This window comes from Crinia signifera, chromosome 2 (assembly GCF_055691185.1).
Source record: "Crinia signifera chromosome 2, ASM5569118v1, whole genome shotgun sequence".
Taxonomy (NCBI): Eukaryota; Metazoa; Chordata; class Amphibia; order Anura; family Myobatrachidae; genus Crinia; species Crinia signifera.
In genome coordinates this window covers 65301814-65320032 of record NC_139218.1, presented here as the reverse complement: position 1 = coordinate 65320032, position 18219 = coordinate 65301814, and the positions used below count along the sequence as shown (strand labels likewise).

General features: G+C 44.4%; 1 protein-coding gene across 2 annotated transcripts in view; it reads right to left on the bottom strand.

Annotated features, from left to right (window-relative positions):
* The window catches only part of LOC146059763 (eosinophil peroxidase-like), a 25510-nt gene extending 7291 nt beyond the window's left edge, over positions 1-18219 (bottom strand). For both annotated transcript variants that reach the window (XM_083172265.1, XM_083172264.1), the window contains exons 1-11: positions 18144-18219; positions 17039-17132; positions 12702-12877; positions 10010-10130; positions 8375-8504; positions 7694-7900; positions 5143-5458; positions 3247-3407; positions 2907-3159; positions 753-923; positions 227-464 (exon numbers count right to left, since the gene is read on the bottom strand). In XM_083172265.1, coding sequence (XP_083028391.1) covers positions 227-464; positions 753-923; positions 2907-3159; positions 3247-3407; positions 5143-5458; positions 7694-7900; positions 8375-8504; positions 10010-10130; positions 12702-12877; positions 17039-17132; positions 18144-18219 — 1943 coding nt within the window. The remainder of the gene's footprint in view (positions 1-226; positions 465-752; positions 924-2906; positions 3160-3246; positions 3408-5142; positions 5459-7693; positions 7901-8374; positions 8505-10009; positions 10131-12701; positions 12878-17038; positions 17133-18143) is intronic.

Genomic DNA, 18219 nt, shown 5'->3' with positions numbered 1-18219 from the left:
AAAGCGCTGCGGAATATGTGTGCGCTATATAAGAAACTGTTAATACATAAATAAATAATCTCCCTGAAACTAGTTTTCAAAAGCAAGCAAGTATGCATCTTGGTAGTACTGTATGCTTTTATGATTTTCTTACATATGGACTTGTCACCTAATAAATGTACATTCTCCGATAGTGAACTATTCTACCCTTGTGTAAATAATTTTTGTCTTTTCCATGTCTACTTACCGGTCTCCATCTCGTGCCCTACGGAACTGGTTCCCAATCAGACAGCTGAGCACCATTCCGATCCTGCCATTGCGGACTAGAGGCTCAGCAACACCTCCAACCCAGATGTCAATATTTTCGGGTGTGCCATATAAGTTTATGAATGTTTGGGCTAATTCTCTATTATTCAGCACATTAGCTAATTCATTCAGGTTGCGGGGAGCGGGGAGGCCGCAGAACCGTCTCCATGCACCGTACCCTGAGTGTGAGAAACATTATAATGATAAAGCTTTCACAAGCCAATTAATAAGAAATTCAGAATGCTAAAGTAAAGTTAATTATTCTTACACATACTTATATTCAATAAAAAGTGATTATTCTGTGATCCATTAGGCTATTACTTATCTCTTCAGACAATCGGCCACATGCACCAACCGAGTGATAAACAGCCAGCCAATCAGCTGCTAACTGACTTGTTACAGGCTGTGTCTGAAAAATTACACTTCTGGAAACCCGCACTTTAGAAAATATACTCCTAAAAATCTACCTGGCAATCCATGCTCACGGCCTCTTTGCATATTGAGTGCTGGTAAGTCAAGGCCAGTCCTTTTAAAGAGCTTGAAGAGACGCTCCCTTAACTCATCCACGACCAGTTGGTTCTGACGGTTAAGTTTAGCTCTATTTGCCATGAGTCCACGGAGAAGAGGGTCTATTCCTCCTGCATAAAAAAGTGCAAACACTGTGATTTAAGTAAAATAAATTGACATTAAAGATGTCACATAAATTTGGCAAAATGAAATGCAATCATTTTTAAAGAACAATATAAATGACCACAACATATGTCACTACATGATTTGCTGTTGACTTCTAAGACTGTAGAAGAAATGAACAATGCTGGAATGTTAGCGGACTGTCCCGCTGGTGGGCATACGATTGGCTGTTTTAGGTTTTATAAAAACTGAATGTATAACAAGAACTTAATTTGTAATTTAATTAATTTATGTTTTGTATTCTGTATATCGTAATAAGCAACTGAAAGGACCTTCACCTGTTTGTCATAAATCTCAAAAGTAGAGTGAAATTAGAGTGGCCAATCCTGGGATCGGGATCGGAGGGATCCTGCATGTGGCCCCAAAATATCCATGATTTAAATTCTGGGATTAGACCGCAAGCGCAATCAAATTCCAGGCAGCATTTGAACAACCACTCAGCCGCTGCCCGGCTGTTCCCATCCCCAACATGCAGCCTGCGCAGCGTGACTAGGTCATAGGTCACGCTGCGCAGGCCGCACTGCTGCACCTCATCGCTGGTACTGTCTGGCCGCCCGCTCCCTGCTCCACTACAGCAGCTCCGCCACTCGGCACCACACCCGGTGACGGCCTCCACCTGCCTCACCGCTGCTGCATGCCCAGCTTCCCCAAGTAAGTTCATGTGTGGATTAGGTTTCTTTTAGATATGCTGATCCCAGGAGTCCTAGGATTGAAAAAATGCCCCAGGATTGGCACCCTAAGTAAAATGTGTCGGCGTGTGCTTGAAATGCTGTAGAACAGTGGTTTTCAAACTTAAGTTAAATGGAAGAAGCGGTGGTGTGGGGGAGAAGTGATATCTGTGTGGATACTGATGTATATAGGAAGAAAAGTGGGCTTTGCATCATTATCGGCATTATCAGAGCTGCTGACACCAAGGGACAATGTAGCAGCTCTAACCGTTATGACATTTGCAGCCTTTGATATCGACAGTTGCAGGTGTCATTGCCCACACACAACAGCAGGGACAATGCTACCCCTGGCTGCGGTTTACACCACTACCGGCTGCACAGGAGATCTTGCATGACACACAACATCTCATGCATGCCAATTGAGCTGGCTGGGCAGTGAGACAAAGCTAATAAGCACTAGGCTGATGTGCATTGTGCTTTGACAGGGGGTAAACGGAGGGGAGTTTTCATTCATTCTTTTGGTCCAAATGAACTTCTATTCTAAACATTTTTAAAGTGTAGGCTTATAGAGACCAAATGAGTTTCTTAGATTATGCAACAAGGAGGTTATTCTGCTAAATGCCGTTGTGGTGTATAACACCAAGGGGTCTATGCCGTTATCATTGTTTCACTACTTGGTCTTATTTACAGAAGGCCCATACGCACTGGGCGACTTTGAGCTGAAAGCCGCTCAAAACAGCCTGTTTGAGCGGCTTTCAGCTCAAAGCCGCCCAGTGTGTATGCCTCAGCGATGAGCGGTAAGCACTGCTGCGCGCTCCCGCATCATCGCCAGGAAAGCCAGCAGATGAGCGGCGTTGAGGACGGCTTTGCATAGCTCTGCACTATGCAACGCCGTCCTCCCCCCTCTGTCGGCGCCGGGTAGCGGGAAAGCCAGTGTGTATGTACTGAACGGCTTTCCCCGCAGCAATGATTGACATCATCGCTGTCCATACACACTGGGCATAGTCGCCCAGTGTGTATGGTGGAGAAAGGTCAGATTTCCCCATCTGGCCCATGATCAGTGTAGATATCACTTCCCTCTACAGTAGTATGGGGAGAACGAGTCACAGAAGCTTTTCTGAAAATGCTTCCATTTCAGGATAATATAAGGAGAGAAGAAAAACACCACGTATACATCCCAAACCAGAATTAAGAATGGACAGCACTGAAATGTAAAATTATTTGCATGTTACACATACTGTATTGATTTTAAATGCTTATTACCTTCTCTCACCACACGCCAGCTATTGAAGAAGGTCATGTGTAGAGGGACTTGTGGTTCTGGTGTTAAGGGACGATAACCACTTGCAAGGCGGTAGATGACTGGCTGTATCATAGTATGGCCCATGCGGAACACAACGGTGAAGACATTGGCCACTCTTGGGTCCACAGACTCATTATAGCCATTGTATCTTGGGAGTACCCGAGGCAACTCTGATCCTAGCAGCAAAGGCAGCCAATCGCTGTATGTTATTTTCTGCCAAAGGGAAGAAAGCCATGTTAAATTGATTGGTGGAGAATAAACAGTAAATATCACACGAGCAATCAGAGAATAATATAGCACCTGCAAGATTCCTCCTACAATCTTCCTAGCTTCTTGATACAATGTCTCTCCAGACCATCTGGGGTTTATCCTTCGCAGCTCAGTTGCTATACGGTTGTGCTCTCGAACAAAAAGTGTGTGGAAAGCAGTAAGACCAGGTTGCTCACTGACACGAGGGTCTCCTGCAATCAATGAAAACCAGGTTTACCAATTTATATGATACATTCATTGAGAGTTCTAAGGCATAATACGAGTGGTTTGCAGAAGTTTGGTCTGGGAAACAGTCCCTGAGGAGGTCTGCAGCCGATCTGTGTCCTTCATCCCCAAGGACAGCCTTGTGGCCATGCGGGCCATAGATAAGCTGGACATCAAGTTGACTGTGGCTCAGTTAGGAAGGAGATAGGCAAGGTTTGGGAGATCATCAGTGGCACTGAATCTTGGATCTATAGTTTTGACCCCAAGACCAAATAACAGTCAGCCCAGTGGACCCCAGATGGAGGTGCGCCACTACAGACGTTACAATTTGAGTGCAGTGTGGCCCAGCAGAGGGTGTCTTGGCAACTCATCTCACAAGTACGTGAAAAAATATATAACATTTGTTTGTAAATGTAATACTTTAGTTTTTGTGCATCCAGAAACTTACTGCACAACCCTATATATGACAGGCTCTCTGAGCTGCTAGAAGAGACAAGTTATTCTCATCCCTATGTGTTCTCTAGTAAATTAGATGAAATGAGAATTTCTCAATCTTTTCGTATTGTGTTCCTTGTACGATGGGTAATGGTTGCTAAGGGCTCTATAATATCTATTTATCCACAGCACCCCCGAAAGTGTATAAATGGGATGTAGATCTGGACAAAATGCCGGCAGTCAGAAGACCGGCTCTGGAGTCCCAACACCTGTCGGAATGACGCCAGCTGGAATCCTCAGCATAAGTGTTCCGGGGAGTTTTACAGACGGCTGCGGGATGAGGTTTAGGGTGCCCATATACGGTGCGATGATTGTATACAATTTGGACTGGATCTCATCTCATCGCATAGATTTTGCAATGCAATGAGATCTAGTACAAAAAGTATGTACAGCACTATACTGTTGAGCTGTGCAATGAGATGTGTGACGGGAGCGTGCATCTCATCCGGGATCGGTGCGTGTGTGGGCACCTTTAGACTGTCTGGTTAGTGTAGGAGTAAAGGTGCCCATACACAGCACCAATGCTGGGTGAGATGAGATGCCCGCTCTTGCACACATCCCATCGCACAGCACAAAAAGTATGAGCTGCACATACTTTTTGTACTAGATTGCATCTCATTGTATCTCATTGCATTGGAAAATGTATGCGATGCGATCTAGTCCAAATTGTATACAATCATTGTACCCTGTATTGGCACCTTTAGGCTGCGGGAAGGGATATTTAGGGGAATGGTTAGGACGGGGTAGTTAGTTTAGTTGCTCCTTTCTGTAGGGATTGTGGCAGTGTGCATGCCGGAATTGGTATACTGACCACCTGCTTCCTAAGTATTGGTTTCCCATACACAACCCAGTATAAATTATGGCTACAGATCTTAACACGCATAAAGGTTTCTAACAAGTTACCATTTATGTTTTATATATACATTATGTTTACAAAACATCTATTATTATTTGTTCTTAATATTTTAACTACTTTTATATGAAAGAATTTGCGTTTTATAAATTCAGCAAAAGGACTACCACATAAATCCATCTTGCACCTATAGTGATCTATGTAGGTTATAAACCTTGCTATAATTTTAGTTTTATTTGTCCATGGACCATGTATATGAACACAATTTTATATATCGTAAGTTATATGCATGATATTCTCAAAAATGTCACAACAAATGATTGACTTTGAGGCTGAGAACCCACTAAAGAGACCTATGAATCAGGCCAACCTACCTCCCAAGAAACAGGGGATCCCAGATGACCTATTGGTGAGCTCACAAAAGTCCTCTTCTGCTTCTTCAAAGGGCAGGAATGGAAGTCCATTGTCTGTGAAGTTTTGATTAATAGCCATTAGGCCCAGCTGGTTTGTGTTATTACGTAACTTAGTACCCAGTGCAAAATCACTGCCGTACACTTGGCTTCCATCAATAAATGAGGTAAGTATATTTATCTGCTCTCTGATTGGTGATCCTGGGGTACATACAGGAGAGGAGCGGAACATTGGGATACAGTCGCTGCGATTTGTAAACCGAGGATCATTGGCTGGAATCTACAAATTTAAAAAAAAGTCAGAAAAGGTCATAATTTAAGAATATATTTGTAATATTAAAAAGGTGAAAGATAAAGCTGCAGAAGTTCAACAAATCTTTCATTATATAGCTAATACCCCAAAACATTACAGCTCTCAAATTGTATTCCTTCCTACTGAAAAACAAGCCAAAACAATAGACTTTTTTTTTACCTGTTAGTTAAATTTGGGCTTATATCTCAGTCATAAGGAGGTGAGGTAGGGAACTAGTTAATTGACAGCTTGAAATGTGCTCAAAATAATGGTCTTTCTCCCAGCTTCATATGACTTTTCAGAGCTGAGATATTGCATTTATCCCAAACGTCCGCAATAGTGAAAAATGATGCAAAAAATGGCTGTCATCTTCATATAAAGGTAAATACATATAAAGTAATGGTGGATCCTGACTACTATTTTACAGGGGTCAACACTCACAAAAAATATAAATCAGCTAAGAAAATGAGTAATTACTTAGGAGGACATGAATCTGTTGTGGACTAGTGGGGGAGAGACAAAGGGGTGCCGGACGGGATCACGACAGTCGGGATCCCAACAGTCATTAACCCGACGTCGGGATCCCGACTGTTAAAACACCGACGGCCGGGTTCCCGACGGCCGTCGGCTATTTTCCCTCGTGGGGGTCCACGACCCCCATAGAGGGAGAATAGAATAGGTGGCGAGCATAGCTCGCCACCATGCCCGCAGCATGGTGAGCGCAGCGAGCCCGCAAGGGGCTTTGTTGCGCTGGCCACGCTGTCTGAGACCAGGCAGTCGGGATCCCGACGTCAGGATAATGACTTCGGGATCCCGACTGTCGGTAAATCATACCACACCCGAGACAAAGCATTGCTCAGTTTACTAAATACAGTATGATGATTACTTTTACCTCTAATGGGCAAAGACTTCCCATAGCTAACACAAACCCATATTATAAATCAGTGGTTCTCGATCCTCTACCAACTAGGAACCCCCATGCAGACCATTTACATCATTCATACCCCCAACATTTGCAAAGCAAAACATCTTTAATGCATATACTTGCCAATAGATAAACTGTTTCTGTGTCAATATAAATAATAGCAATATATATATAAATATATATAAATAAGTTTTAAAAATAAAAATGACTCAAGAATAGGACATAGTAACAGCAATAATGTTATATATGCTGTTCATTTCTGTCTTCTGGGAGTACATTTTATATAAATAATGATATTTTGAGATGTTCTGGACATACATCTGAAGCTTTCCTTTGACACATGTTATATTGTTATTGACAAAGTACCATGTTTTAATTGTAAAGGTCCTCATACACAGGTCCGACTTGTTCGAGGGACAAGTTGGACCTTATTTTCCGTCAACTCTACCGGCAGCTCCATGGGAGGGTTACATGCAATTTGGCACTTGATGTGGCATTTTTAATGTAAAGGAGTTCCTGGAAGCTCCTGAGGTCTCGGAGGCGCAGAGTGGGGAGGGCGCTCTCCTGCTCTGTAAGCTGTAGGCCGCTGGGACACACCTGTGGATCGGATGTGACACATCGCGGGTGCTAAAAAACACCTGCGATGTGTTACTGATGCATTTGATCCATGCTGCACATATGATCTGTAGGCTCCGATTCGATGCACATGGGAAAATGCATCAGATCGGATGTCAAACACATCCGATTTGGCCTATTTTCATCCGATGTATCAGCCTGACCCGATTAAATCGGATAAAAACAGGTAAAATCTGAGTATGGAGGCTTAAGTGTGCTGTACTACATGATGAGCTTTTTCCCTATGTTTTCTTCAATAACATTGACATTCAGGGGGATATTCTATCCTGGGTCACGACTGTCGGGATGGCCCGACAGTCGTGACACTCTCCCGTTCTCAGCTCGCTCGATGGTGATTCCGCAGACGGTATTCAATATACCGCCTGCCGAGCAACGAAAACGGGTCATGGCTGTGACAAATTGCTGGAAATCGTCGAGCTGCGGCCGGAAACTCAACAGTTACCGGCCGTTCTCAGCAAAACGGGGCCGACTGCTTGTAAAGTCAGGCCTAATCTGCCGAGATCCCTGTTCAATGCTGTCAGAAAAGACAGCACTGAATAGGGCCCCACCGCTTTTTCCCCCATCAGGAATATCGGCAGGAGATTGTATACCCACTTAAAGCGATAGTCCACATATTAAAAAAAGAATTCTACTGAAAAAATATACTGAAAACACTTGTTTACCCTGAGAGGAAAGCATGGCGGCTCCCGGGCACAGCTCTCATCACAGTTCACACCCTCAAGGAACGTAGAATGGGCGGGAGTTTCAGGGGAGAGGTCGAGGTCATGGTCTGTCCATTGTCCCCACTGCATGAAGATAAGTGCTCGGCCATTGTCCAGAGTAATATTTTCAGTGGGAAATCGCACAATCCTATTGGATACGTCACGTGCCTAACAACAAGAGATGGTACAGACATTTAAAAAAATGAGAAACACAATATTTGTTAAGTTCAACACTGTTAACTCTAATGGGGATCTGTATCAAGCCATCTACAGTATACCGTAGATTACAGTCAATCAGTTTGTACTGTAGCTATTATTTATCAAGCACATTCTAAAAATGTTAGCTAGAAGCTTATTGGTTGCTATGGGCAACTACTCCATCTTTCCTCTGTAGATGTTCTTCATATACAATTTCTTCTTCTGGTTCCAAGAGTAGTCCCAATACTTGCTGACGTTCCCATGTCTTAATATTATTAGATTAAGGTAACACAGTGTAATTTGTTGACATTTCAGCAATTGATAGACACGTGATAATATTTTCCCTTACACCTGGTGATGTGACCTTGTATTTAGGTTAAAATGCTTTATTTTGAAATAATTGATGCAAGAGCATTGGAATAATTAACATGTGTTCCTTCTTACCAAGGGCAGAGGGAACCCATTGATGCGACGGTTTTCAGTCCAGCCACGAGGAAGGGAAATACCATCCTCATACTGAGCTTGTAACAAACGTGTGAACCCAGTATTAGAAGCGCCAAGACTTGGATTTCTCCTGTAAATATATAATCATACAATTGAAAAATATTCAATGACAACATCAAGCTTCCTTACAGCTTATAGATCAATAGGTGACCGCTGACCACACAATGGGCCTGATTCATATTTGTATGCTAAACCAATAGTTAGTGGAGCAGATGCAGCACTTGGCAAGATTCTTCAAAATGAGGCCATGTCGCAATGGTGATAGTACTTGTACGCAGCACTTGTATCTCCGCTAATGGGAACAGGAGGCAACTATCTTCTACAGAACACTATCTCCTACAGACAACTACTTTCAGCACATGACTCCTGCAGATTTCAATTTTAGCTGTTTCTTTACTTTATGAATTAGCCCCAATGTTCTGCATTAGGTGCAAGGAGGTGCGACCATGTAGGATTTCCGGACCCTATTGCAACAGCACCCTCTGTACCCATGGGAAGCACATTTTGCACTTTCTAAAATGAGTGTCAACATCAATGGCCACAGAAAAGGACTCTAAATAAAAAATAAGTGAGTACTGTAGCAGTGGCATTCCTACTGCTGGTGGCGCCTGAGGTGGCTTCACATGATGCTCAGCGAAACGGATCGTGGCGTCAAGAATAAGGGGTGTGAGCTCACAAGTAGGGGGCATGGCCTCACACCCCGGACCCCATTTTCTTTGTCACTTGGGGATTCCAGGAAATACTGTCTGTCCCTGGGAACCAGTCTTTGTACAGTGCCGGCTCCTACACTGTGACACAAGCCTGATGCTGCATGTAATGTTGCAGTGCAGCACCCAGGAGTCTGCACTTTGGTGTCATCCCTCAGCGGGTGATACCAGGTGTGGCTCGCACCGCCCCTTGAGACGAAACTGTACTGTAGTGACACATCATTGTGTACTATTCTTGCAAATATCATATCCGTGTCATTACTACTACTGATCTAGTATAATGGGCGGAATGTATTGCAGTGCAGGATGACAGCCGTACTCAGACGTTTTTATAAAGGGGCAATCACTTACAAGGGAAAACCAAGTGATTGCTCCTTTAAAAAACTTCAGAGTTCGGCCGTCATCTCACACTACCTCCAAATCCAAACCGCCCTATGGAGGTCATTCTGATTTACAAACGCACCCATAAGTTCCAACGGGGGTTCGATGTTGAAGCTCTGCGCATGCACATATTCGCTTGTGCAGGGCTTCAGGGCGCCTTCGGAGACTTGTATAGTCTCTGTGGTGCTCGCAGGGCCATGGGGTGTGGAGGAGGCGTGCGGGCCCTGCGTTTCCTGGGCGTACCCATGAAAACGCTGGGTGTACCCAGGAAAAGCTGGGCGTCCCCATGCGAGCGTGGGAAGGCACCTGGCTTCCGGGGGCGGGTGGCTGACATAACCGGACGTCAGCTGCTCGCCCAGTTCTCGGAGCAGCACGCCAACCAGAATGACCTCCTATATGTAATAAACCAGAACATTGGGGACTCTCCAACAACTGCATTCCTGGTGGGCCCTTCATACACCATTCCAACAATGCTGTAATCTCTCACCTGTTATTGCACTCTCCAGTTATGGTGCGGTATGGGCTGTCCTGACAAACCTTAGGCAGGTGCTGGGATGTACAGCCTGCAATATTGTAAATAGTGTCCAACTGGTTCTTTGTTAACAGATCTAAAAAATAAAGTTTTGCCAATAAGAACAATCTTAGAAAGCTATTAATTGATATAAAATCTACGTGTTACAGACCTCAATAATTACCCCTCCCTTTCACGCACCTGAGTGATATCACTAAACAAATTGAGCATCTTCTATTATATATAGACCTCAATAATATGCCTAAAATTTCTGTAGGCAGGGATGGACTGGCCCACAGAGATACAGGGGATGGGAAACCCCCAGTGGGCCCCACTGCCCGAAGGCCCATCCCCTCCTCTAGGGCTCAGGACTGTTATACATTATAAATATGTTACATTATACTGGAGAGGACTAGAACATGATTAGTCAGGTATCAATTCATTTAATGAAGAAAGAAATTCAGATAACTGTACTAAATTTAAGCTTGGCCCGTATCAACTTTCATATTATTTGTAAATTATCCCCAGTTGGTGTTGTAAAATTATTCTGTACATTGAGCCTAATTCAGCTTTTTTAGAAAAAACTACACCTGGTGTTTCGGACATGTTGGAGGGCCACCGAGCATGGGGAGAGCCACCCGCGTGCCGTGCCACTCCACTCGTTGTGAACTGGTTTGAAGAATAGCAAACACTCACACAATTATAACCCTCTGCTTGCGCAGCATAACTGCGAAGGCAGGCACTGGGCCACCATATTATGACTTGCAATGGCTGCAAGACTTCACCGATAGTGCCCACCCAACGCCTGTGGGCCAATCACAGACTGGGGGTTGGGCTTCGTAGGTTGAAGGGGCAGAGCGATGCTCAGTGTCCCAGCATCTTGATGTGGCACCATCCTCACCTCATGTCTCTCTCTGCTTTTCCATGGAGCTTCAGGCCATGAAAGAATATGTTTATAAGTTAGAAATATGCTTTTTGTATTATTATCCCTGACCTCCTCATCGCTTTTCATACATTTGTTTCATCATAACCTCCATCATTATCAGTGCCTATATGCACCAACCCTATCCTAAAGCTGGCCATACAATACTGGTATGTATCACAGCCAGGGCCGGTGCAAGACACCGGAGTGACCCAGGTGAGTCGGAGTGGGGCGCCCCGGTGCCGGGGGCAAAGGGTACCTGTTGTGCCATCTGGGGAGTGGGCAGGGGGGTCCATGCTGGCATCTGACAGGAGCCTGCAGTGGTGTCCTTGCCGTGCGAGTACCTGCGGCGCTGTGTATAAAGCTGGCGGTGGAGGGGGGTCCCTGTAGTAAATAAGAAATAACTAGCACTATGCGGCGGCGCGGGAAGCCCTTCTGTTTTGAAAACACTGGCTGCACGGTGATTGGCTGAATCTCAGTCAATTAGCGTGCGGCCAGTGTTTTCAAACCCGGCAGCACTTCCCACGCCGCCGCATAGCCCGGTGGATAGCGCTAGTTATTTCTTATTCACTGCAGGGAACCCCTACCGCCGCCAGCTTTATACACAGCGCCACAGGAACCCGCGCGGCAAGGACACCACTGCAGGCTCCTGTCAGACGCCAGCATGGACCCCCCTGCCTGCTCCCCAGACGGCGCAGCAGGTACCCCCTTTGCACGGGGGGCGAGGGGCGAACTGCCGCCCTCCAGTGGCCGGCCTAGAGGTGACACCGGCCCTGATCACAGCAGTGTATGACAGTCCTTCCATATGCGATGTATCGCATGTAACCCCGGGAGGGGTGGTCCGAATTGGAGGTCGGAAACGGCTTTGACAGGACTGAGCATCGGATTAGATGTCAAACATCCAAATTTGGCCGATTTCTCTCCGAAATCCATTGGGATCGGGTTATATCAGACGAGTGCATGCAGGGCCAGCTCTACCATTAGGCATCTTTAGGCAGCTGCCTAGTGCGCCGGGATCTGGGGGTGCGCCACCAAGTCTGCAAATCAAAAAATCAAGGGTGTCTATGAGGATCATTGTTGTACTTAATGCAGGTGGCTGCTGTGGAACTTCTAAGACCTCACCTCCATACATTCCCTTGAGACATACTTCCCTACTTTGTTGCCACCTTCTCCTTGTACTCTGTTGTGGGTGGCAAAGGGGAGGGCCTCCAGGGAAAGCAGGGGACTTGCCCTCCTTCCCGGGGGGGGGGGGGGGCTAGGAGGACCTTTTGCTTTTGGGATAAGGGCGGGGGGGAAATTAAGTTGAAGTTTTGCCTATGGTGCTGAGAAGCCTTACACCCTGAGTGCATGGGAGCCTTTAGAGGAAGACATCTACATGAAAGCAAGCGGATGTTCACAAACATATAACTGTGCCTAGCCTGCAAACCCATGCAAACCATTGTGAATGATCTGTAGGTGCGTGCGCTGGTCTCTAGTGTAAAAGCAAGCAACTCAAAACTGACTTTATATCTACCTTTGCATCAGCCCCAAAGAAATATATGTTTTTAAATATTGGCACTGAATACTGAAAAGCAGTGCATGATGTTGATATTAAAACAACTAAGAGTTTAAACTAATTTAAAAGCTTTTCTATTCAGAAATATTAGTTTATAGAATGTACCCATATCTTCAAGTAATCCTGCAGAAAGTGATCAAGTAATGATTCAACATTGTATAGAAAACAAACGAAACATTTGACAACTGTACCTGTAATATTGAAGGGTCCTTCAGAAAAGTATTTGACTTTCTCTGACATGAGTTGGAGAGTGGTACCCATGTAATCCGCTGCTCGGATGGCGTTCCTGCTCCCGGCAACGGGCTGCTTGAAGTAAGCCATGAGATCACGGGGACCCGCTGTCTTCATCCTCAAGCGTTCCTTCAAACTGGGCAATGGTAACACAACACATTACTGACACAGCAGTGATTCTATGGCCAACGATACACTAGGTTACATTACTGTTACCATTGACAAATATTAGAAATAAATAACCTTTAGATTTGAAGCTATAAGGAACACAAGTCCTCTGTTTTGCTCTTTACATACTATATAACTAATTAATGATTGGGCATTGTAACCAGTGGAGCAATAATAAATACAAAATGTTAATAGACATGCATATCAGGCTTCTGGAACTGAGTATCTCCTTAAGACCCCATGGGCTCAAAGATATATATCAGGCCCTTCAGCTCTCACTGGGTCCTGGGCATGATTTGGCTCTGGTCAATATACATGTACAGACAAAAGTATAGGATAGGGCTAATTTAGTTGCCAGATGACTCTGAAGATCAGATATCATCCCAAATAATTTTCCATGAACCACTGTCAACATCTGAATGATCCTTGTTAGAGGTCATTAAGGGTTAATGAACTTCGTGAGTATATTTACTGTACACAGCAGTTTTTAGTCATTTGGGTCTAATGGGCCCCATACATCAGCAATTAATTGTGACAATCCTGAGATCTGGAGATCATTGCCACAATTAATTTTAGATGTGTGGGCTCCCCCTTTTGGCAATCCCAATCAAAAATTAGTAGGGATCGCCAATCGATTGCTTAATCAGATTTTTAAACATGCTTAATAATCTGGTATTATCTGCGGATCTTTTTTATATGTGTGTTTATCTTTTTTACAGCTGAAATGGCAATCGATTGGGCAATTTCCAGATATGAAGATGCAATCTTAAAATGGAAAAATCTGCCGATCACTGAAATAGATCTGTAATGTGTGGGTAATGGGCCCCATACATCAGCAATCACAATTTATGGATTTCCAGGTACAGGGATTTTTTGGCCAGATAAATGGATTTTACAATCTATCTGACTTTGCCCACACATTACAGATTTATTTCAGTGATCAGCAGATTTTTCCATCTAAAGATTGCATCTTCATATCTGGAAATTGCCCAATCGATTGTCATTTCAGCTGTTTATAATGTAAATAGATGAAGAAGACGAATTGGGAATGCCCACACATATAAAAAAGATCTGCAGATAATACCAGATTATTAAACATGTTTAAAAACCTGATTAAGCAATCGATTGGCGATTTTGATTGGGATTGCCAAAAGGGGGAGCCCACACATCTAAAATTAATTGTGGAAATCATCTCCATATCTGAAAATTGTCACAATTAATTGCTGATGTATGGGGCCCTTAATACAACCTAAGTGCAAACAGTGTTTATGACACAACACAACTGGGCAGGCATTTAAATTTGCCCATCCAGCTTTGATGTAACTGCGGACATAATGGGCGAGATGATTAGCCTTGATAAAATGGAGAGTGATAAACCACCAGCCAATTAGATCTTAACTGTCATTTTTCAAAAACAGCCTGTAACATGATAGTTAGGAAATAATTAGCTGGTAGTTTGTCACTCTCCATTTTATCACTTTACAAGCTTTCACACCAGATAAAATTCCCAGGTTGGTCCCTGGAACATCTATGGACTAGTGCTGGTGTGAAAGGGTCTAGGGTCTAGGGACTGAAGCCCCGGGATTTCAACCCTGCTAGCTACCAGGATTGGTCCAGTGACCTTCCAGGGTTACTGGCTGGTATGAAAGGTGCAGGAACATGTCCCTCCTTCTAGTATTGCCTCTGCTCATCCTGATTGGCTATGCAGGGCAACGTCCTGTTGTTGGGGATTTCCAGAGATGCTTAGAGCATAGTTGCTTACCCTCCTGCATTCTGCAGGAGACTCCCTGAAATAACAGCAATCTCCCTCTCTCCCTCATTAGCCTAGCAAACATTACACTGTTACTTCTTTTTTTTTTGGGGGGGGGGGGGGGGGGGGGGAGATGGGAGATAGATACATTCACATTGAACCATCAGCACCATTTCCCTGCACTTTAGCAAGTATAGTAGCTCTTACTAACTGCTTTGGGGCTCATCTACATTTGGATATAAGTCATTTTAAAAGATTCCTCTCAGATGTGGCAGTACACACCCACGCTTCTAGGTGCCACGTTCACCATCTCTTTTCACAATCTCTCCATATATGGAACTAGACACGCCCTTTGGGTGGAGCATGACACTCTATGGGGAGCAGTGCAAAATTCTATTACCAATTATAATCTCCCTGAAACTAGTTTTCAAAAGTAGGTAAGTATGATTTTGGCTTTGAGGCATCACACTGAGGCCCTTATTCTGATTGATGCGGACTTTACCGCGTTCTTACGGATCGCGTCTTTACGGCGTCTGCGCATGCGTGGAGAACGCTACGCGCATGTGCCACGCCTTGACTCGGTACCAGTTCGGACAAAGCCCGTCCAAAACTGGTCACCGCAATCAGTCGGGAAATAGGGGCGTATTATGGGCGTCATGCGGAATGACACATGGGCGTAGTTTCAAAGTGGGCAAAACGGGGCGGAAACATGGGCGGACACGGGGGAGTACACTTATGTTGAGGGGCGTACATTCGGAAACCACTCCGAATGCACGCGAGCAAAAAGGGCAGAAATGTGCGGTGTCCACAAGTGTACTATTGCTTTGCGGACACCACTCGTTCATGCGGTAGGCGAACGTACGCCTAATGACTACAACCATTAACACCTGAACCCAATAACAATCTACTCCTTTACTCATTACTCACTAATAGGACGCTTGTCAGTGCTTTAATTGAAACCATTGCACTTCAATTGCTGTAAGGGTTAATGTGTGCTATGCATGTGTTAGGCATGCTTGTAAGGATATATTGGAATCTAATTGATTCCAATTCCAAATAAGCAGTTTTTTATGAGGATAGGTAATTGAATAAGTGGGTCATGTGATGTCTTGCAGAAGATACTTCATAGTGGGTTGTTTGGCGTAAATCCTCCGCTTACGTGCGGTAGCACCGCTTGGCTCCCGTTCGGATGCGGTATTCCCGAGCATACTCTGTAATACTCTGTAATACCGTGCATAATCGGAGTGTTTCTCCCGCACACGCATGGTTTGTATGTCGTCCGTAAACACGCCCTGTTCTTAAAGAGTGAGTCCGTCCGAATGCGGAGGACACGTGGGCGTTTCTACGGACGATGGCCGCATGCGGCAAAACACCGTGGCGTGCGGACCGCTCCGTAAGAATGCGGGAATATCCGCACAGATCAGAATAAGGGCCTGAGTGCAGGAAGACACTGTGCAAGCTCTGTAGCACAACAGACCCCAGCATTGTTATTTAACACCTGAAAGCCTGCAAAGGCCTGCCTAATCTTTGTGGGCCTAAAAAAAGTCAATTTCTAATGACATTCTCATTAAAATGCAGGGTCCTCCCAGGTTAGTTATGAAAGATGCCAACCCGGGATGCCCCTGTTTCAAAAGCATGTGTAAATGGGGCCCAATGGGTGTGAAAAGGTTTTTAGTATTTAGCAGGGTTGCCGACTTTTAAATGCTCCTCTCCGGGAGAAGCCCGGAGAGAAGACTTTCCTTACTTGATCAGGGGGCGGGTCTTGACTGTGATGTCATTAAGCCCCACCCCCATTCTGGGAAATATGAGAAATGACTGATTTCCATAGAGGGGGCGGGAGGGGGACCCGATTTTCGGGAGACTCCCGGGAATTCCGGGAAGGTCGGCAACCCTGGTATTTAGGTGTTCTGTTTGCCAGTACAAACAGTATAGTTATATATTCCATGTATATTGGCATCTGCCATGCTGCAAGGATGACGTTATTTGTCTGTGAATGACTCTGATGCACATAAAGATAAATTGTTCATCAGGTGTAGAAACAATATTTTATATAGTGGGCCTGATTCAGATCCTGGTGCAATAGAGGCGCATGCCTCAAAGTACCAATGCTCCATAACTTTCTCAGGCGCCGGACCTATGCTGCAGATGGTCACATCAATTTAGATAGGGGTGGAAATAGCCTATAGGCTACTATAGAATAAAGCCAGTGATAGCCAGGCTTATTACATATGGGAAATGCGTCCAAAACCCGCATTTTCCCTTGAGTACTCCAGCCCTAATGAGAAAAGCTATATTCAGTTTATTTCATTAAAAAACATAAACAATATACCGTTTTATCACCACTGTCAAGTATTTTTATATATTTGATGTCTTACTTACGTGTCACGCGTGTTTTTATAAGCGGTATCCACCAAGCGTTTGGCTTCCTTGACACAGTTTACGATAAAGTCATTATTTAGCTCCTCAACTCCATCTGTGGACAGTTACAGACGGAAACTTATAATACATTGCTGAACAGATTTTACAAGGGAAGAGCTAAAATACATGCTTTGCGAGTGGGTGAATGCCACCCTCCGGGGGACCAAACGCCCGCCCCCCTTTACCCGACCGAATGCCCATGCTGGTATGCAAATGGGTGTGTACGCTGACACATCCATTCGCTGGCGGACGTACAGGTGAAAAATCATTGGATGGGCACCGATGCTGGGCGTTCCTATGGGTGAGTCCCCCAGCCCGCCGCCCCCGTCCGCAAGGTTGGGTTCCTGCACCCAGCAAACAGTTTGTTGCTGTTTGTTTGCCCCCAATGTCTGCACATGTGCAGATGCAAAACATCACCCCCCGTGCGTTTGCTTTTCAGGGTTTAGTAGATTGCAGTCCCCATTGATAATATTGGGGACTACAATCTGTAGTGTTAATTATTATTCTGCAGTAGATTTCTGTGTAATCACCCGCATTAGGCTATTAGTACAAAGCCATAAACTATAACATTATGCATAAACCAGTTTCTTCAAAATTGTATGGAAAGTAGCTTAATGCATAGGCCCATTAAAGAGGGTACTTATTTATCAAAGCTCAGGGCCAGATGTACTAAGCTTAAAAAGTGATAACATGGAGAGTGATAAACGAACAGCCAATCATCTTCTAACTGCCATGTTACAGAATGTTCTTGAAAAATGACAGGGAGGAGCTGATTGATTGGTGGTTTATCACTCTCCATTTTATCACTTTTCAAGCCTTAGTACATCTCGGAGAGATAAATATGTGAGAGATAAACATGTGAGAGATAAAGTACTAGCCAATCAGCTTCAAATTTACATTCTGTATTTGATCAATTACATTTAGGAGCTTGTTGACTGGTACTTTATCGCTCACATTTTTTCTCCAACCTTTGATTAAAAGCCTCCTTTAGTGTGCAGATTATATATAGTTATTTATATATAATATATAAATTATTGCAGAGAATAAATAAAATAACAATAGTTACCATAGTAAGACGATGTACTGGTCTTAACTAATCCGCATAGCAGCACGGTCCAAATAACTGATTTTAGAAAAGCCAT